The 22,761-nt window shown below is 30.0% G+C and overlaps 3 protein-coding genes across 3 annotated transcripts in view; 1 reads left to right on the top strand and 2 right to left on the bottom strand.

Annotated features, from left to right (window-relative positions):
* Window positions 1–22,761, top strand: part of RpS23 (ribosomal protein S23) — a 245,661-nt gene that overhangs the window by 123,039 nt on the left and 99,861 nt on the right. The gene's annotated exons all lie outside the window — the stretch shown is intronic.
* LOC145319301 (uncharacterized) overlaps window positions 1–22,761 on the bottom strand; it is an 82,428-nt gene that overhangs the window by 3,217 nt on the left and 56,450 nt on the right. Inside the window, exons 2-4 of the mRNA XM_080161369.1 lie at window positions 1,876–1,931; window positions 1,463–1,509; window positions 819–938 (exon numbers count right to left, since the gene is read on the bottom strand). Coding sequence (XP_080017495.1) covers window positions 819–938; window positions 1,463–1,509; window positions 1,876–1,924 — 216 coding nt within the window. The 5' untranslated portion in view covers window positions 1,925–1,931. The remainder of the gene's footprint in view (window positions 1–818; window positions 939–1,462; window positions 1,510–1,875; window positions 1,932–22,761) is intronic.
* On the bottom strand, window positions 7,516–12,246 carry LOC145320109 (uncharacterized). Its single transcript, XM_080162550.1, has 4 exons — window positions 11,641–12,246; window positions 11,324–11,543; window positions 10,012–10,152; window positions 7,516–9,901 (listed from the first exon to the last, which is right to left on the bottom strand). The coding sequence occupies exons 1-4, from the start codon at window positions 12,244–12,246 to the stop codon at window positions 8,445–8,447; spliced, it is 2,424 nt and encodes an 807-aa protein (XP_080018676.1). The 3' UTR covers window positions 7,516–8,444.

The following is a 22,761-nucleotide window of genomic DNA, read 5'->3' as shown; positions in this document are numbered from 1 at the left end:
CTCTATTCAAAAAATAAAAAAAATGCCGCAAGGGGATAGCATTTTTTTCATGCCTAACTCCTGCGGGGGGGGACACTATCCTAACAGTGTCCTAACCCTGTGGAGCTACCCTGTATCCAATATTACCTAACCCAATCTGACTAACAGTAAATTTAACAAACACACGAAAAAGTATTGGTCTCCCCCCTTAATTATTTTCATTTCAATTTACAGGGAGTTTTTGTGCTCAACTAGACACTTTGAGGGAAACCGCTGTAGATGCTTTTTTTAACAGATTCGCAAAGAAATTTACTAAAGAAATCCTTTTATGAAAGCAATTTAATTTTTGGAAATTGGAAATTGTAAATTAAACTTAACATTATAACAATAATGTATAGTATCATACTTAAGAATATAATCATTTGTCCATTTACCGTTAAATATTTGTAAGATATCTAATTCTCATTATATTTGAGTCATTTAAGTTTTAGAATTTTTAAAATCTGCCAACAAATAAGAACAAGAAATACAGTCACATTCATATGACTTTCTCCAACAGAAGGACGAAAATAATACGCTCTCGACAGACAAAGTACATTCTACTTTTAAGTATTTTTTTCTTTGCCTATTTATTACTTTAGATCAGGTTAGGTTAGGATATTTTGGGATCAGGGTAGCCCCATAGGGTAAGGACACTGCAGGTTTGTGCTTACCCCCGCAGGGGTTAGACATCTTTATTTAAATTTCTTCATAAACAAGTGGGAGGTTTATGGCTCAACAGGCACTTTAAGAGAAAGCTACCGAAAATAGTACTTAGATGTGTTTCTGATTTATGTTACCTGGCCTATTTCAGCTCCAATGTCATCAAACATTAGGTCGTCTTCCTCCTTCTTCTTTTTCTCCTCGAGTATCTCTGCAGCCACCATGGCTTGCACCTCGTCAGCATTGTAATATTCACCCTGAGTATAATAAAATATTTCATTTAATACCTAAGGCATTTTCTACTGCATTCCTACAAAGGAATAATGGATGTAGAATAGACGTGGATATTATGAGAGCAGAAAAATTGTCGTCAATTTAGGTTGCAACTATAGGAATTATTTATTGGTCAGTTCATTCATCAGTTAGGAGAGGAGAGGATGGAGTGGATGGGGAGTATCGTTACTTTAGCCCCTTGTAAGTTTAACTTTAGTAGAGAACATGAAAATATGGTGTAAGATCCAAGTAATAACAGATCTATAGTATAGATGTATATAAAACAACTACCTCGCTTCCTTTTTTAATTTACAGCACAGTTTTCGTAAAAAATATCATAGCTGAAGTACCAAAAGACAAGAGATTTAATATTATTATTCAAATTTGATGTAATTAATATAATTTAGCTAATCTACACAACAATAAGTTTGTAGGTAAGCTAAACAAAATTAGGTGTCATCTGAGCAGCATAATAATATCCTTTAAGTTAAATATATAAATAGTTTACCTTAGTTGTATAGCATAGAATTAATCCCCATCCAACCATTAGGGACCCTTAATAAAAACTAACATAAGATAATCTTAAAATGCAAAGTTTATTCATTGTTTGGGGTGTTGCTTTCCAGAAAGGGTTTGTCATACAAATTAGCTTAAAAATACCAAGAAAACACCAAAATAGACTGACTGTTGGAGACATTTTACTAGAGACAGGTGGATATTAGCTTTTCATTTTCTGAGGTTGGGAGAAATTAAAACATGTATTAAAGATGTAATAATGTTTTTAACTAATTATTTTGGGAGGGATAAAGAAACTAACATTTTTGTGTATTTAATGTCCAAAATACACCGGATTCGCAAAAACTACGGCGCAATTTTTTGGGGGATAATTTGGGGTTGCATATTTTTTAAAAGATACATTACCTACACACATTAATATAATACCCACAAGTGTACTTATGTCAGTTGCCATTTTGTCTGAAACATTGGAAATATTGATTTTACTTCCTCATATTCAAGTATCTATCCATGTATTTTAACATCTGGAAAATGCCAATTGGCTCCAAGACAGTTACAGACAGACCGAATGAACGAGTAATAAGTCGGGGAGGGAGTACTCGGGAGTTTATAACACTAGTCCCTAAAGTTTAATAATGATGTCTTCTTATTCATTGGCTTAACAACTTTGGGAACTTTTTTATTTAATTTTAATTGGTTGGTTCATTAATTTGAGTGCCCTAACGTTTCAACAACTAATAGAAATCTACAATAGGGGTAATTTGTATAGCATCATTGGGTGATTCGAGCAGTTCATAAAAAAAATCAGTCAACCATAACTGATTACAACTACTTCGGACAGACAGACATTCTGAGACAATTATATGCAATCTTAGATACATTTATAAAGATAGCAAAATAAATAAAAAGCCAAAATGTTACTGCTCATATTGACACGAAATCTCATTGACAGTAAAAGATTTTTTTAATCAAAATTAAAAAGGTTATTCACTTATTTCAATAGTATGAATTTAAGAATATTAAGTTTAAGAACATTTATTTATTTACAGCTTTCTGTGTAATTTTAAATGAAAAAGTAAAAGATTAAAACCAGTTTTGTTAGACCCCTCCGCCTGGCCAAAGGAACGGGTTAACAAAACTAATATTAATTTGATGATTTTAGTTTAATATTCTTCGAAAACTGTCTGTAATTCGATGCTATACATTGATGTTCATTATGGCTGAGACCTGGTTCTAATTCACCGGATATATTTTTTTAAAGCCATGCTGGAAATGAAGTTACATCAAATATTAATAATCTATTTGAATATCCAGGAAGTGTAAAAATGAATATTAATAATAAATTCTTTTTTTTTCAACAAGATATTATTTGAAATACTTTTTAATAAAAAGAAAGGAAAGAGGAACTGTAATGCATAACACTAAAAAAACTTTGAAATAGAATCATTGTTTGACGGTTGGAAAGAAACTTTTGGTTAAAACTTTCTTTTTTTTGTTTCAACCTACGCTTTTGGGCATATTTGATTAATCAATAGATGACAGGCTAATTCACAAATGAATAAATAACCTCGCCTATCCATGTAACCAAATACAACTTTTATACTAAATATTTTTGCATTAAAATTAATATTAAACTTCAAAAAGATATCAATCTGTTAAAACTAGAAGATGGGCGAAACTTATCTAAAATTTATCTTCTTTAAGGCTGTTAAATAAACTGCCTATATTTTAGTGCTCTTACACAAAGTGCACGGTTAAGCTTTGATAACCCCCAGGGCCGAGATCACCTTTTTTTTACAATAAATTGAAAATAATGGAGTTGGGGAATTTTTCCAATACCTAACTCCTGCGGGGGGGGGGGTTGGCAAACCCTGCCGGGACTATATCTGCAGAGATACCAAGTACCCAATATAACCAACCCTAACCTGACCTAAAGAATCAAACAAACAAACAAAAATCTACCAACCCATTAATTCATTTTTTCAAAATAAGAAAGGGAGGTGGTTAGCAGTGCTAACGGGGGTAATTTTTAAAAAGCGCCAAAAATTTAACCCATGCCACCAATAATAACCTATTTGATTTGCGATTTGGTTTCATTCGTGGTATTGATTTAGATACAGCATTGAAAAGAAAGCCATTAATAATTAATGATTGAAAAGGGGGACTGCCATTTACACATCCAGCAAATTTACAGTGGATGTGTTTTCGCCAGTGCAATGGATGTATTTATGACAAACTGAATTTTTACTGTATAAATGACAGTAAAATCGATTCTCATGACATAAATACATCCAACACTGGCAAAAATACATCCAATATTTTTATACATATGTCAAAAATACATCTGACACTGGCATTTACACATCCATAATTTTTCAATTATATGTCATAAATACATCCAACACTGGCATTTATACATCCATAGAAATTTTATTTAAAATAATAAGAAAACAACTTGTATATTATTTGAGTTATAATATATTTGTCAGGTTAAAATAAAAAGCACTATAAAGATTTAAATTATTATATATGTCAGGTTGTCTTTTTTTATAAGGACATGTTCTTTATGGTATCTTTTTTAAATACAAATAAATAGTTAATAAATCAACCAGTAAATAAACCATGTACAAAGATGGATAAAGTTGTAAACTAAAGAGTAGATTCTAAATTAAGATAGTTTGAATTTATAGAAAAATTGGGGATAGGAGAAAATATTGGAGGGAGTAATTGGGAAATGGATGTATTAAGACTCATTCAAAACGCACATCATTTTGAATCTAATCAAAATAAGCAGGAATATAGGATAAACTCAATTTAAACAACAGCTATATAGGTCTGCTTATTTAAAAGCATAATGTACATTCAATGAATATTACTCCTTGTGTTTAAAATACACTGCAGAGTTATATTTTAATATATTATATATTCTTCTAAAAATAATAATTTTTTTTGTTTTCCAAACTATTTATCCCTTTCTTAAACCTTACCCTACCCAAATCTCACAACCCTATTATTTTAGAATATTTCTAGAAAATTTACAAGGCTTAGTCATATCTACAACATTTTAATTAAGATTTATTTTATCAAATGTTTGTTTTTTTATTTATTGAAACAATGAAATCTGTTATTTCATCTTTAGTTATTTAACTGAATTGTAATTTAATGAAACTAAGAACTTATAATGTAGTAAAGCATAACTTGATAAATTTAAATCTTAAAATGCTTTAAGCTAAACCTAATAAAGAACAATACTTCAATATAGCTCGAAGTTGTTGATCTTGTAGTTATAACTAAAAAGGAAAGAAGGGTGTAGTAGATATTTAAAATAAACATAAATAAACTTTTAAACATAAATCAATTGAAAATAATTAAATATTTATTGGTGGAAAAGATTAAAACCTTTTGTATGTTTCCCAAAAATCCTAAAAATTAAATAGCAGGGAATGTACTTGAGTGGTTTTATCCACAATAATTTGACCACCTGTGCAAATGTATTGATGTTTTGTAGGGAGCATCTTGAGTAAAAGGGAAGTAAATAGGGGGAGAGTAACTAAAATAGGACAAAAATTAAAAACCTATACATACTGTACAAAACCTAATCAATTGTAAACAAATATTCTTATAAATTAATCTAGATGTATATTTGCCAGTGTTGGATGTATTTATGACATATAATTGAAAAAGTATGGATGTGTAAATGCCAGTGTCAGATGTATTTTTGACATATGTATTAAAATATTGGATGTATTTTTGCCAGTGTTGGATGTATTTATGGCATTAGAAAAAAGAAGAAAACATTTTGCCAAAAATACATCAACTGTAAATTTGCTGGATGTGTAAGTGCTATAGCCCCATTGAAAAGCATAAAATTTGGGCACACATTTAACCAGGATTTCTCACAAAATATAAAAAATTAATGTTCATTAGGTCCGCATAATGGAAATAACCTGACACTCTAAACCTGCAAATAGAATAACAGTGGAGGTACATTCCAGCTATGTCATTGGTTGAAACATTTGACAGAGCCCAAATTGTGTTAAAATTGTGTCAAAAATAAGCCACGTGACGTAATAAAAGGAGGGAGATGAGAGGAGAAGTGGGAAAGAAAACCCCTGAAAAGGAGATAGATAATCCCTTATTTTTAATACGTCACATGGATCATTTTTGAGACAATTTTAACACATTTTAGGCTTAGTCAAACAATTTACAGATTAGGTTTGTACGGGCATATTTTTTCATTCCGTTTGCATTATGAGCAAGCTACAAATTTCCGCATATCTTAGGATAAAGCTTTTTTTGGTTTAATTATTTTGTGTAAAAAATTCTTCCTTTGTATAATGTGAAGCATATGACAAGAAATATAATAAGTTAATTAAGAATAGTTGAATTTCTTAGGACAAAGTTAGTTTTCTAAAAATTATATCGTCGATAAATTTCGCTAATTACTATAGCTTGAATGTATATCGTATATAACAAAAAATAAACAAAGGGTTTTGTCTGCTAAAAATTCTTTTCCAAGTTCCACGAATATTGGGGTCAAATGGAACATCTCGATATATTATGTCTATTGTCCGCATCTAGGATTTTCTTTAAAGTTTCGTTAGATTATCGCGGTGCAATTTGCACCTTCATTCCATAAGCATATATTGCCGTTTACGAGATTTTAATATCCACGGACATATAACCTACACTTGATTAATCTCTTTAATGATATATATATATATAGTGCCATTTTGGGATGAAAAGGTTCCATTCGTATGCTTTAAAACCAAAAAAACCAAAGATGACAACATCCATAAAAGCGAAGCACTGAAACTGTAGGACAAACGGACATTAACACTTGTATAATGTCAGAACTGAATAATCAGAATATAAATGCATAAGAGTCGATGCAAAATCATAAGTAAATTTGTTGAAAAACTGCTTAATACAGAATAATGTTTATGGACATACTTACATTTTTAGGACTTAATTGTAGAGTTTCTTCGCTTATAATATTGTACTTTGATGTCCCAGGAATCAGTATACAAAAAATCAGATCGATCGAATGGACGTACGGACATTTTGGTAATGATTATAGAGTTGCTACGCTTTCTGAATCGTACCTAACTACTACAGGAATCACCATGCAAAGTTTGAAATCCATAGGAGAATTCTAACATGCCTAAATTAACGAAAAAACCTATCCGTTACGGACGGACGGACGGACGGACCGACCCTAATTATAGAAAAGCTTCGCTTTTAATAATTATAGAAAAGCTTCGCTTTTAATAATAAACCACTTTTCGTTTTCAGGAAATGGATTTTTATAAACTTTAGGTCTTTGTTTGTTTGTTTGTTTGTTCATCAAAATTTTACTTTTGTACTCTTTATTTTGACAAAAAAGGGGTAATGTTTTAGTAATTTTGTATGAACATTGAATTGAATGTGTTCATGAAAATTTGACCAATGCATTGCTATATAACTCCATGACAACCTAGGTAAGTGCTTTCACACAATGTACCATGCCCTCTGACATCCCCCCGCCCCCAAATATTTTTTTTTAAAGGGGGGTGGGTGGTGGTTTGCGTTTTAATTTGTAGGTTATTACAAAGGTCGTGTTAGATTAGGTTACATTTGGAACTGGGTAGCCCAGCAGGGTGTACCTCGCAGGGTTAGAAACTAGGGTCTCCTGAAGAGGTTATGCATAAGTGGAAAAAATACACAGGGTTCAACCAAAACACTATGCTTTGAAAAAAAATTAAATGTCGTCTGAATACAATTGCATCCTATAGTTTTAAAAATAATGTTCTTATATAAACAAATACTTTTCTGAAAAAGAGATTTCAAGATTTTTTTTCCTTTCCTCTAGTTACCTGGCAGATTTAAAATCAAAATTTTAAGAATCTCCAAAGAAAATATTTGTTAAGTCTCCCTTGGGGATAGAAAAGGTTTATTCTTACTACAAATTTAGGGGTTGTTTAAATTGGAATGTATATTTTCTCAGTTTCGCTACTTATGAATGTTGTCATCCTTTTTAATCAATAAGTTTTACCTCAACACTAATTTAACTATGAAAATTTATTTTTCTCTATGACAATAGTTATCTTATACATTATCTTACAAATAGATTCACACAAATATATATAAATTTTATTACTAAAATAAAAATAAGGCTTGCTGTTATTTACATAAGTTTGTAATGCAATATAGGTGAATTTAGTATTTGAAATAATCTAAACAACATTTTGTTTTAAATTTAATTTTTGATAACTAAAGTTGCCAGCATATTTTTGAGATGTTAAAATATCTATTGTATGTAAATCAGTCCTTTTAATTACATAATAAATAGCAAAGAATTTTATTACAAAGTTAAAAAAACTACATGATTTATTTCTAAAATGTTTACATTTTTCTGTTTTTTTTTTTCTTTTTACTATTGCAAAAAATATCTACTATTACCATTAATACACATTAAAGATTTAATAAAAACATTATAATTTAAATAGGAAAATACTTTATTGCACTAGTAATATGCTCATTTAGTTGGATTTAAATTGTCATTTGTGAAATAATTAACTATTTTAGTTGGTTAAATAAACTTTCAATACATTATACTGAGTCAAATATAAATAATATCATATATAAAAATAATATTACTTTAATCACACATATTTAATAATAAATTCTTTAAGTACATTTGAATTTTTACAAATATTTATAGAGATTTAATGAATAAAAATATTAGTTTTGTTTATTATGAGAAAGAACCCCAAGGGGGAGTGAGATAAAACATTTGAATACATAATTACAATAAAAAAGCTTTGAATTGAAATTTTTTGGTTTATATTGTTATCAATATTACAACTATTTCAGTATAAACTTCATACCACTAGATACCACAGTATAAAACTTGATAATAAATCACATATTAAAACTTTTAACTTATTCTTATAAGTTGAGATCACGCAATAGGTTCTTTTATTTTTATAGAATCATGTTTCCTTTCTAGATGAGTTATTTAAAAATCTTTTTAGTCCACTAAATCTGACTAGATTATTATGCAAATAATTGTCTTTTATTTTATTATTATTATGTGAAAAAATTGGTCTATTTGGAAAATAACTTTGAAATAAATTAAGTTTACTCTTTTTCTGTTTATTTGTTCCAGTTGTAGGAATTACTTGATGATTAAGAAAACCTATAAGAGGCTGAGCACCTCTGAAGTTTTCTTTAAAATCTAATCGTGTCCCCATAGAAGAATGTATTTTAATGTTATCTGTTCCTCTTTCATTTGCTGCATGAATATTTGAAGGATTCTGTTGTCTGTTTGAAGGATTACTTTGTGAATTCAAAAATAATGGTAGCTTACTTTGTGATATTGTCTTATGTTGTGAAGAGCCTGATTGTACATTGTGATTGTTCCTCTGTGAAGTTAAAAAACTTGGCAGCCTATTCATAGAGTCTGCTGGCAAACTTAAAGCTCCTCTTTGAGAGCTAGGATTATTTGGCCCTGTATCAAAAAAATCTGGGAGCCTATAAGCAGGAGTTGGCTGTAAGCTTTCTGGTTCTGAATTTAAACTTTGAGAGTTGGACAACCAGTTTGAGAAGCTGCCAAGAGGTAAATTTGATCTCTCATCCTGGGACTTGGATTCTAGTAAATCTTGTTCTTTTACATTGTTGTTTTGTTCAGTTGTAGTTATGTCTCCATTGTCTTTTACTTCAGGTACAGAATTCAGTCCATATTGAAAAAGGTTTAAGAAAAAATTTGTAAATGTAGATTCTGTTGTTTCAGGAGAATCATTAAGAATCCCACTTAAATCATTATTGTTATCATACTCCAATGTGTTATCTGGTAAATTTTCTCCCTCATCATCCAACTCATTATACTCTTCAAAGTCATTGTTGAGGAGGTCATCAAATGAATGAAATAATTCATTTCTATCTGTTACTTCTTTTTGATAATCATTATCTTTTATATAGCCTCTAGTGTCATCATTATTAGTGGTTATATAGTTGCCAGTTCCTATGGGTTGGTTTTCTTCTGGAAGGTTTTGGTTAAATCCAGGTAAAACATTATTGTGTCCTGATTGCGTTTGAGGAAATCCAAGTGGTCCATCAGGATATTCAGCTTGGTTTGATGAAAGGCCAGGTATAGTTGGTTTATACCCAGCATTATTTCCAGAAAATTCAGGATTACTGACTGAATGGCCAGAAGAAAATCCAGGTATATAGGAGGAAAATACAGGGGTACCAGAATTGTTGGATGGATGTCTAGAATTGCTTAATGATGAGAAAATATTACTTGCAGAAATTGACTGATTATCTGGTGTTTGATTATTACTGTTAGATTCCGTTGTGTCGCTAACAATAAGCTGATTATTTTGATATTGTTTTAGAACCTGTTGTCGGAATAAATCCAGATCTGCAAGACTTATTTTTACACGTCCATCTGAAACAAATATCATTAGATATGTATGTATATTTAATTGTACTCTGAAATGAAGGATGTTAACAACAAAAATAATAATAATTAGTTTTCTTGTAAACAAATAAAATTACCTAAAGCAAGTTTGTTGACTTTTTCCTGGGTCTCCTTCACTTTAGCTGTGCTTAGTTCATTGGTATTACTTGTGTCAGTAGTTATATCATTACCATCACTTTCCACTTCATCTGACAATTCTGGAATTGATTCTGTTTGGCCTGAAATAAAATATAACATTACATAAATTAATTTGATGTGTGTCTTTATTAGGATTTTATAAAAAAACAGATAATACAGTGTGTTTTTTTTATGAGAACTTTTTTAAAAGCATTTTTACCCCACTTATAGTTATCAGAATTTAATGATTAACAGCTTATTTTCTTCGTTTTTTATAACCATTTATAGAACATAAAAAAATATTTCAGTTTTTATTAAAAAAGTACAGTAAAATAAAAAATTCAAAACCTAGGAGTCAACATCTAAAAATCGTTTTAGCGCATTTTTCTTTAGCTGAAATCTTCTACCCTTTGCAAGAAAAATTGGATTTTCAGTAGTCGACTTTGGGGGGCCAGTACTCCCTCCCTTGTTGAGATATGGCCTTCAAACTTTAATATGTTCTAGAACATGTCCCCTAAAGTATCTGTATCAATTCTTAACTCTGTATCTCAACTTTGAAGCGTTTTGCAGCCATTCTTGCAAAGGGTAGTAGATTTGAGCATGAGAAAAATGCGCTAAAACCATTTTTAGATGTTTACACCTAGGTTTTGAAATTTTGATTTTACTGTACTTTTTTAATAAAAACAGGAATATTTTTTTGATGTTCTATAAATGGTTATAAAAAACGAAGAAAATAAGCCATTAATCACTAAATTCTGATAACTATAAGTGGGGTAAAATTGCTTTCTAAAAAGTTCTCATAAAAAAACACACTGTATATCTGAGCCTTTTGTGCAGTCTCTATTTAGTTCAAGGCAGGTTGGGTCATTTTTTAATCAAAAAGAAAGTATCATAATTTTTTTTAAAACAGACCTAGTATCAAAGATTCATTATTAAACTGGCAAAGATTAATGAAAAGCATATGAATGTCTATATCTATTTTACTGTATTCATGAAATTTTTCATTATATTTCTGCATTTACAAAAGTTACACAGGCATGAAATAAATGATGTTTGATTTCTGACATTCCTCTTTATTAGAAAAATTAATGATTTGATAAAATAGATTATTTTTTGGAAAGAACTTTTTAAAGACTAATTTTGACATCTAGTACAGTGATTGAAGACCTTTTTTATGAATAGTAAAAATAATTTTTATTTTCTCTTTAAAATTCGAAGAAACTTACAGAGTAGATGCTTTGCTAAAAAATATTTTGTAATTGTAGTTCTAACCTGTATCTATTCTACTATCTCTGTTAGTTGGCTGATTTTCTAGAATAGACCCCAACAAGTAGCTAAAATCTGGTTTTTTAACATCATGTGACTGTGTGACGTCAAGAGCAGGCTGCAGCTGTTGCTTGTTCACAAAGCTGTTGAAGTTGCCAAGAACTGTTGTGGTTGGTGAGGGGCGGGCCAGCTGTGATGTGTAGGAGAAGGTCTGTGGTTGGCTTGCCTAAAAAATATGTTTTGTGTTTAGGAAATCGTGGCTTAATTCAATTATTAAGAAGATAATAGAAATTTTTATAGATTATAAGAAAATTAAAGTTTACCTGATCAGAGATAAAGTAGTTGTAAAAATTAGGGTCTCTGTACTGTTGTTGATTAGTTGTTGTTTGGGTTTTCAAATCATTTGCCTTTGTTGCAGTTCCTGTATTCTCAGTTCTGGATGTTGTCTGATAATTACTGATAAAACTGGACAGGTGAAATCTTTCCTGGGCTCCTGTTCTTGGCAGCTGTTGGAACTGTGGTAACATCCGTCTAGTAAAATGTTCTGTATCTTCACCATTAGATTTATATTGGTTTGTAGAAATATCTCTTTCAGTGTTTCTAGTTTGGTGGTGATTATGACCTATAAATGTTTCTGTATGCACATTTTTTGGCGTTGTTATGTGGTTTCTACTGCCCATCAGTGAGCCTATTGAGAAGCTTTGAGAATTTGAAGGATTTGAAGGATTTGATTGGCCAGTTTGCAATTGATGCTGTGACTTGTCAGCGTATATATGCTGCTGTGATTGGCCAGTATGTACTTTATTCTGTAATTGGTCAGTTTGCAGAATCCTCTTATGTGATTGGCTAGATGATATCAGCTGATGTGAATCGCTATATTCTGATTGGTCAGGTGGTAACAGCTGATTTACATAAGCTGTTGGACCCATCTGATGTGGTTGGCCTAATGAAATGATCTTATTTAAATTGTGATTGTGATGGTTTAATTTGATTGATGTACTATTCTTAGTTGATGATACAACAGGCCAATCTAAAAAAATGAACTTTAATATATTTAAACAGGAAATTTTTAGCGCATTTAAAAAAAATGTTTTTTAAATATTCTTAAGAATGCCCTATATATGTATGGGAAAAGACAGAACTTGTAAATAGAAAAGACAGAGCTTGTAATCGAATAATGTAGCTTCAATTATTCCAACTTTTTTTTTATGGATGTACATACATTTTTACGATTTTCTTTAAATTAGAAATTAAGTATATTCTTGCCTGAAAAACCATTTGATATGAGTAGATAGTTGAGTATATTTGTTATTACTTGTACTACAACCTATAAAAATAATAAAATTAATATAAAAAAAGATGACTTTGTTCAATAGTAGAGAATTAAGTTTAAAAAATCTAGGAAATATGATAAAATTTACACCCTTAATTTTTATGATTTGAAAGCTGGTACTAGACTTTAAACAATGGGACTCAAGATCTCTTTGCTGGATTCAAAACTTTGAGTACCATGATTGGTAGAAACAAATCGACATTCATAAGAGCTAATCACAAACGGTTTATTAGGGACCCTTTAAAAATAAGGGTATCTTAAGCTTTACTTTAGTTTGGGGGAGATAGGCTACCCTTAAATTTAGTAATGTCAAGCTTAAGTAAAGATTTTGATAGGCATACTTTAGCCTTACATAAACCTCTCATAAACAAGTGTACATAAGCCTGTATTAAACCTTTTTTTTTACATCAACTTGCAATAAAAAATAGGAATATTTTAAAATCTTTCTTAACTTATCCTTTATGTATTTGTTTATGTAAAATAACGTGGATTTAAAAAAAAAGTATTTCATAAATAAATTACAGTTCTCTTTGCATTATTTGTAAGAATAGAATTGTAGAAATGAACTCTTTGTATGATTAAAAGTTCATAAAGGCAAAGAGAAAAAAGTAAAAGAGGGGAATCAAGGGAATTTAAGAATGGACAAAATCAGTAGGCCTGGCCATTTTTGCTGTGCTAAACCATATTGTTGTTGCACCTCTTTCCAAACTAAAAGAATTTAAAGAAGATTAATTAACTTTTGTTATAAAATTTTGATATTAAATTGTTAAAAAAATACTTTAAACCTTTTTCTACTAATATCGTGGATTTAAAAGATTTTTATTAGCAAAGTTACTATATAATATGAATTTATGTCTGTCCATCTGAAACATTTAGGGGAAATTTAATATTTGAGAAAGCCATTTTGGTTCAATTGCTTTTAATAGAAAAGGTTCTGATTGATTTGAAAACAATTTATTTTATCTTTTATCTTCATTTTAATTTCAACATTAAATGAAAATATGCTTAAAAATGATATTGGAAAAGATGTTGTCTTAACTCTTATTAGTTTTCCTCATGACATTATAAGGCTGGACCACCACCAATGTATTTTTCCCATCTCTCTTTTACTTTACTTACTGCTTCTCTTTTCCCCCCAATTGTTTATATCTACCCTTTTCAACCGATTCCCCCGAATAAGTGTACCTTAATTTTGTGTTAACACTCACTAGGCCAATCCTCCCCCCACCTCCCCCCCCTTAGTGTTCTTCATTTTGGGTTTAAAAGTTATCATGATTGAGGCTGTACATTTGTATCTTACGTTTTTTTTCCTTTTTTCCCATTAATCTTAATCTAGTTTTTGCTACTTTAAAGATAGCATTTTATTTCTTTTCTCCCTTAATCTTGTTTTTAATACTTTAAAGATAACATTTGTTTAGCTGATTTATAAAAACTCTTCCTATCTTTTCTGTAAAAGATAGGATACCCTAAGAATAAATAAGGCTTTCCTTATTTTATTTAAATAATAATGAATGAAATTCTTTCTTAGCTAGACAATTTGATACATTTTTTTAACAAAACATATTGTAGATTAAATTTAACTTTACTACAACAGAAAAAAATTAACAATCTATTTGCATGAATTTGTCTATTGGATGTACTCTTTGCATTTTTCCTTTCTTATTAGAGAGTTGCTAAACAAGAATGACAACATCAATAAAAGCGAAGCTCTAAATTTGTAAACAATTATAATGTAAAATTGATTAAATGCAGGATAATGACATACACACATTTTTTAGGAATCATTATTTCAAATATAAGATCAAGATGAATAAGATAACTAAATAATTAAAGTTTTTATAAAAAAAGTTTTAAAAATCAGTATGTTTAAAATTAACATGTGGGCATTTGGATAACGATTATAGAGTTGCTAAATCGTATCTAACTATTACAGGAAACATTATTTGAAATTGATAGGATAATTCTTATATGCCTAAATTAATAATATGAGCTATCAGATACAGATGGACGGACTTACCCTTATTATAGAAAAGCTTCGCTTTTAAAAAGAGAAGTACAAGGTTGCATTCTCTCAATTAAATTTGTTATGTAATTACATTTATGTTCCCAATCTTATTAGTATTGTTATTTTTAAAATTTTAGATTTTAGGAACCTGCCTTAATTGAATAGATATAGGACATTTAGATACACATTTTCTAATGCAGCCAATAGGAAAACAATGTAGCAATAATTCGGCCATATTATTGGTTAAAAATTGTGGAGATTTTTGTACAAAAGTGAGGACGTCAAAATATGTGGGGAAGGGGGGGGGGAGGGATGGTTGTTTATCTTCCTAAAAATGCTTTGAAAAAAATTTTTTTTTATTACCCTCACAATAAAATCTTTACCAACATTTGATGAAGGGGTAAATAATTTTTAGTAGTGAAGCTACTCTTTAGATCCAAATGTTTGTCTATCGGTCAGTTTGTCCTTCAAAGACAAAAATGTAGAGAATATGATTATCTCATCTCCTATTCAAGATATACAGCAGTAACTTTTTGTCAACACTCTCATATTAAGAAGTATAATTATCTATCAACCCTTACAGATCAGGGGGGGGGGTCATATTGACCCCCCCCCCCTCTATTTTTTTCAATGTCATTTTTTTGTAGGTAAGATAGAGAGTTGTGACTTCATGACTTTTTAAGTTTAGTAATTATATGTCGGCAAGAGTTGATCTTATAAGGATATCTAGCCTGTGTCGGTCATGGCATCCGGTCAAAGTCGGTTAGGTGGCACCAAAGAAGGTGTATTTACTTTTATTTTTATAGCTAGCCGGTGCTTTTAGTAAGTAGTAGATGTAAATTTTTCCATAGAATTCAGATATGCAATCGGTTTTTTTGTAGACCTCTTATTTTTAAAGTAATGTAAGTTTTTTTAAAAAAAATTAAGTCAATTTTAAGGTACTAAAATGCAACAAAAAAAAGAAAGAAAATGGCCATTATGAACAAAAATGGTAAAATCTTTAATTTGACACCTTACTTTTTAAATTCTGTCAGGTAATTATTGAAAAAATCGATTTTTTTAAACCCACAAGAATAAAAACTTTAAACTTAATTTTATCATTACCCAGGCATAAGAAATAGGCGTTATATATACTGTTAGAATGAGAAAAATATTACAAATCCATTCTAAGCAAAATTGAAATAAAAAGTTTACACTATAGTATATAAACTACAATAAAAGGAATTATATAAAAATATTATGTTATATTATACAGGCAACCATCTTAATTCTTATTTTGAGAATAAAAATGGGAAGGGGGTAAAGAGGGGGTAAAGAGGGGATGAAGAAAGTGTTGCTTGTACAAAATAATATATTAGGCCATTTTTATTTTTTTTACTTTTTTTCAATTTTGCTTATGATGGATTCGTAATATTTTTCTGATTCTAAAGGTATATATGAACCCATATTTTTTATACCTGTGTAATGATAAAATTAAGTTCAAAGTTTTTATTCTCGTGGGTTTAAAAAAATCTATTTTTTCAATAATTACCTGACAAAATTCAAAAAGTAAGGTGTCAAATTAAAGATCTTACTATTTTTGTTCATAATGCCCATTTTCTTCCTTTTATTTGTTGCGTTTTGGTACCTTAAGATCAACTTAATTTTAAAAAAACAAACTTAATTATTTTAAAAATTGCATAACTGAATTCTATGAAAAATTTTACATCTACTACTTAATAAAAGCACCGGCTTATATAAAAATGTATAATTACTAAACTTAAAAAGTCATGATGTAATGAAGGCAAGTGGCATTGAAAAAACTAGAGGGGGGTGGCTAATTTAGCCCCCCTAATCTGTAAGGGTTAATTTCTTATTGCTCTAAGGGAAACATCCATGGTAATTGGAGTGCTTTTTAGCAGGTTTTTGGCTATAGGACTACTTCCTAGAGTATTTAAAGCTAAAGAATCAGGAAAAAATATATCATCTAAAAATTTTGTTGCCCAAATTATTGAATTGAAACAAATACGTCTAAATAATCAAAAGCATTTCAGAAATTTATATCATCTAAACATTTTGTTGCTGAAATTATCAAAATGAAACTTATACAGTTACAAATAAACAAAAGGGTTTGTCTTACACCTCTATATGTATGACAGAATTTGGTGCCAGATAGACCATCTAGATCTTATATATCTATTCATTGGATGTCAAAGCTCTTCCCACCTCTACCTGCTTTCTTTTGAATTAAGAACCCCTAGGCATCGCTAACTTTAATGTAAGCCTACCTTAAAGTTGTACTAAAAAAGCTTACATAAATTTGAAAGTAACCTTTATCAACCCCCCCCCCCCCCCCCCCCCACCACCCTTCCCTATTAATTTCTACCTGCTTTCTTTGCAAAGAAAGGTTTAGGAATCCCTAACTATTTATGTAAAGGTAGCTTAATCCCCTCCCTATTTTCGATGCCCCTACCTTATATGAATCATCCCTTTTGATCCACTTCTCCATCAAAAATCCTAGGGTATCTTATCAAAAAAAAGGTACCTTAACTAATTTTAAAAATAATAAGAAATAAAATTCTTTCTTAGGATGACAATTTGATGTTTTTTCAACAAAACTTTGTGTGGATTATTTTTAATTTTACTATAATAGAAAAACAAACTATAAGGATAGATCATATAGAACTAAAAGCTACTCTTTGTAATAAACATATAAAATTTGTTAACATGTGGCTCTTTGTAGATTTTAATTTTAACATCTATATAGATGTTCATACATTTTAACAAAAAAGTATCATAGGTTCAACACTTGCCTATTTCTAATATTTGATTATATGTCATGTGTTTTACCTATATTTTACATGGTGCCTTTACCAAGCTAAGAAATCACTCTCTACAAAACGTTTTTTTTAACCTTTCTTTATAAATCTAACAACTTTAAAGCTTAGAGGGGTTGTAGCTATTAAGTATAACACAGACAGGACTTGAATAAAAACTACTTAAAAACTAATGAAAGCTATATAATTTTTATGATTTTTTAGCTAAAAGAACAGTTAGCTGTTTTAAATGATAACCTTTAAAAAAATATTCTACCAAGAAAGTACAAAAGTATAGTATAATGAACCAATAGATATAGTAGATCTAGATGGTAAATCGGGCCCAATAAGTTGTGAAACTTAATAAGAAATATCCAAAGAGGTAACTTTATCCCAAGAAAGTTAACTATTTAAAGATGACTTCTTATATATGTTATGTCATATATGCTTTAAATCATGCGAGGGAAGAAATTTTTTAACCATATGACCAAAGCAAAGGCTTATCCTATGAAAGACTATTTACAGATGATTCATTTTGCGAATGATATCAAAGGATAATTGCTCTTTCTAACCAAATTTTGTTTACTTTCTAACCAATATATGGTAGATTGATCCTCCCCTGTATTCCTATTGGCTGAATTTGGGAGTATGTATCTAGATTATACCTTTTAATAATTCTTACTTGATAATATCTTTATTGGTGTTCCTTTATTTCTTCAAATCTTGAATGACAGCTTTAAATGACTTATTTTTGATTACATTTTTTTACGGCAATGCTTCGCCTATCTATTATGAAGTGTTGATTTAGGGAAAAGAGAACACTGAAAACATTTTTTACTGTGCTAAGAAAATTGCTAATAAAACATCACATGTTTATTTTAATAGAGAAAGAGGGGACAATGGGCTATTTATTACCAGCTTATACCAATAACGAAATTAATTTGAAAAAATCACAAACATTAACACTTGTATAGTGTCAGAACTGAATAATCAGAATATAAATGTATACGAGTCGAAGCAAAATTGTAAGTAAATTTGTGGAAAAACTGCTTGATACAGAATAATGTTTATGGACATACTTACATTTTAAGGACTTGATAGAGTTGCTTTGCTTATAATATTGTTCTTTGTTGTCCCAGGAATCAATATACCAAAAAGCAGATCAAAGGGATAATTAGATCACATAAAAAATTGTTGTTAAAAAAGTAGAAAAATCAACATGTTTAAAATGGACGTACGGACATTCTGGTGATGATTATAGAGTTGCTATGCTTTCTAAATCGTACCTAACTACTACAGGAATCATCATGCAAAGTTTGAAATCAATAGGACAATTCTAACATGCCTAAATTAACAAATAAAAGCTATCTATCTTGGACGGACCGACCCTAATTATAGAAAAGCCTCGCTTTTAAAAATCATCCTGTACAAAACATTTTGAAGCAATTCATATAAATCTAATATCTTTAGAGGGGTAGCCAAAAGATATGGTGTATGTCTGTCTGTGTGTGTAGGACTGGACTAAGAACTACGCATGAAAACAGTTTTTAGTATCTTTAAAAGTTTTTTAAAGCAAGAATAAGTTTCCTTTTTTTTAAATATAACTAATGGCATATAAGAAGCTTCCATGAAAAGAAACCTATTCATTCCAGAAGCTAGCAAGATATTTTAAACATCCTTGATTATATCTCTTTTTTATGACCATTGTATTTACCTTCACTTTTACTTTATTTTTAAAATAGCAGCTACGCCCCTAGAGGCCTCTAGTGGCACTTTAGATGTTTTTATTTGTTAAAGTCTCTACATTACTTCTTTATTTTACGATAATTCTCTTTATGTTACAATGAAGTCTCCCATATATTTTAAATATTTCGATTTTTTGTCATTTCTCTTGGGAGGTTGGTTGTACCCTCTCCCAAAATAGTCATAAACCTTCCCAGAAACCATTAGAATCTACATATTAAGGAGAACCCGATCGGTTCAGCGTTTAGCGAGATCCTTTGGTACAGACACACAGACAGACACACAGACAAACAAACATCCTGCTACTTTAGTATACGGATTTTAGCGCATCTGAAGGAACACAAATGAATATATCAATCAGTTAAATGTAGATGAAATCAGGGATCTAAAGGGATAAGACAATAGTAGATAAATTGATACCCCGCCCAAATTGAATTTTGGGATGCCTAGGCAAAATTTTTGAATTTTGATCTACCTCCCCCCCATATAAAAAAGGCTTGGATGTCCTTGTACTGTACAATTAGTGGTTGAAACGGCTGGATATTAAGATTAATGAACATACCAATTAAATTTCGAAAAAAAGTCCAAAAAGTTATTAAGCTATTGAATAAGAAAACGTTATAATACAAATTTGGGGACTAATGTAATATTTTAGAAAGCCCAATGATCCCTCCCTCCCTGGATTGAATGAGAATTTGTACTTGCTTTCTACCTGACTTAACTAGATAAGATACCTTTTATATGTTAAGTATACCTAAGTAATTTTATGTAACCCTAATTAAATAATTAAAAAATAAAATTAAAAAATATGAAAGATAAGTCTTAATTAGAGGAAAGTTTTTTTCGTCTACATAAATAGAAAAAAAGAAACATTATAAATAACTAAAAGTGTACTCATTGTAATAAAATTTGAATTATAGCTCTTTAAATGTAGAATCAAATAATTACATCTATTTTGTTGTTCATTCATTTTAACGAAAAAAAATAATTTGCAAATGTTTAGCACACCTGCCCATTTCCAATATTTGAATATGATTTGTGTTTTTTATATATATTGGGGAGGTTAATTTACCATATTTTCTACTAAAAAAATCACCCTATAAAAAATATTTTGAAGTGACCATTCTTTATAATTATGAAAATAAAAAAATATCTTTAAAGAGGCCTTAGATGGTTAATTGCTATTATGTATAACACAGATAGGATGTATGTGGCAGAATTTACAAGGAACCGTGCTCAAAAACTTAAAAAAGGTAGAAATATTTTTTTAAAATCTTTAGTTAGAAAAACAATTGGCTGTTTTAAGACATAACCAAAAAGGTACTCGTGTATCAAACCTGATTTTTCTTGACCTAACTTAATGTAACTAAGAACAAAATAGGAACCCCTAGTAAACTTCATAAGGTACCTTAAAGCTTCCCTAAGTCTTACTTAACATTACTACATTTAGGAATACTTAACAATAACTTAGAAACTTCATAGGGATACTTAACTAAAAGCTTACATAAGCCTGACATAAGAAAATACCATTAGGAACACTTATCTTCGTTCGTGATTCTCACTATTATTTCAATTATTATTTGGGATAGGACAATAGATTTTGTATTATTCTTTCACTTTAAGCATATTTTGACTAAAAATTCATAGAGAAAGAAGTGTAAAAAAAAGTGTTACGTTGCTTCAAGGACGTCCAAGGGGGGGGGGGGGGTTGTAAAAAAAAATTGCGCCACCCCCCCCCCCCCTTCTTGAAATTTTTTTACCCCCCCACCCCAAATAACAAAGCTTGCACGTCCTTGCTTTGTTTATCTATTAAGAGGGCGCTCTAACCCTGTGGCCACCATATCCCTACAGGCAGGCTACTATGTCTGCAAGCCTTTTCTAATTATTAATTATATCAGGGCTCGGTAACCGCGTCTTAAACCACTAGTTTGACAACAAAAATATTCGAAAAGATGGATTGTCTGTTTAAGAACAATTTCAGACATCCAACTGAATTCAAAGTTATTATATGATTATTTTACCGAGGCTTGCACGCGGCTGACGCGCGGATGCCGATCCTTGATTTATATAACCTAATCTAACTATAAAGTAATCCTGTATGAGGAAAATCGCCAAAATACACAGAAATTGTTTAAATTTTCATGAGCTAAAAAACTAAATTTAATATCCTGGATTTTTAAATAAAAACGGCAAAAATCAAACTTAGCAAATTAAAATCTAAAATTTTTCTGTTGCTTGTTATCTTGTTATTGTTAAGCAATAAAATTTAATATCCTGGATTTTTAAATAAAAACGGCAAAAAATCAAACTCAGCAAATTAAAATCTAAAATTTTTCTGTTGCTTGTTATCTTGTTATTGTTAAGCAACATAATTATCTTTTATTTTAATTACATTTATTCATAGAAAAAATATAAAGAAACTATTTGTAAAACATAAGAAAAACAAGGATGACAACATCCATAAAAGCTAAGCTCTGAAACGGTAGGACAAACGAACATTAACACTTGTAGAGTATCAGAACTGAATAATCAGAATATAGATGTATCAAATAGAAACAAATTGTAAGTGAATTTGTTGAAAAACTGCTTAAATACAGAAAGGACATACTTACATTTTTAGGACTTGATTATAAAGATGCTTCGCTTATAACATTGTACTTTGTTGTCCTAGGAATCAGTATTCCAAAAATCAGATCAATCGGATAATTTTATCATCCGTCCGTCACAAACAATTAGCTCTTTTCGTTAATTTAAACAGGTTAGAATTGTCCTATCGATTCCAAACTTTGCATGGTGATTCCTCTAGTAGTTAGGTATGACTTAGAAAGCGTAGCAACTCTATAATCGTTTCAAGAATGTCCGTTTTAAACATGTTGATTTTTTACTTTTTTTAGCAACAAATTTTTAAATGATAAATTATCCGATTGATCTGATTTTTGGAATACAATATCCTGTATTTAAGCAGTTTTTCAACAAATTCACTGACAATTTGTTTCTATTTTAAACATCTATATTCTGATTATTCAGTTCTGATACTCTACAAGTGTTAATGTTCGTTTGTCCTACTGTTTCAGAGCTTGACGGACGGACGGACGGACGGACGGACGGACGGACCGACACTAATAATAGAAAAGCTTCGCTTTTAATAATTATGAAATGCCAAATTAAGTTAATATGATAATTAATATAATTATATAATGATAATGTCAAAACACTCAAAAGGCCATTTACTTCAATTCATTAAGCGAAGTGAACTCTTTTTCGTGGTGGATTTTTTTCGGGTGGTAATACGCCGTGGCGGGTGGAAGTGCCCTCCCCAAAAACAGATATAAACCATCCCTTGACCTCTAAGAAGATACATAGTAGAGGAGAACCATATCGGTCGAGCGGTTAGCGAGATCCTAAGCTACACACAGAAAGACTCAGAAATTAATGTTCTGCTTCTTAAGTTCTGACACTCTACATAATTTATTGTTCGTTTGTCCTTCCTTCTTTTCTTAGATATTCATTTTTTTTATGTTGTTATCTTTATTTTAATGTAACATTGGAAAATTTTGAGCTAAAGAAC

This window comes from Acartia tonsa, chromosome 5 (genome assembly GCF_053477335.1).
Source record: "Acartia tonsa isolate MP-2025a chromosome 5, ASM5347733v1, whole genome shotgun sequence".
In the NCBI taxonomy this organism is placed as follows: domain Eukaryota; kingdom Metazoa; phylum Arthropoda; class Copepoda; order Calanoida; family Acartiidae; genus Acartia; species Acartia tonsa.
The sequence above is the reverse complement of the archived record's forward strand: the minus strand, read 5'-3'. Positions and strand labels throughout refer to the sequence as shown.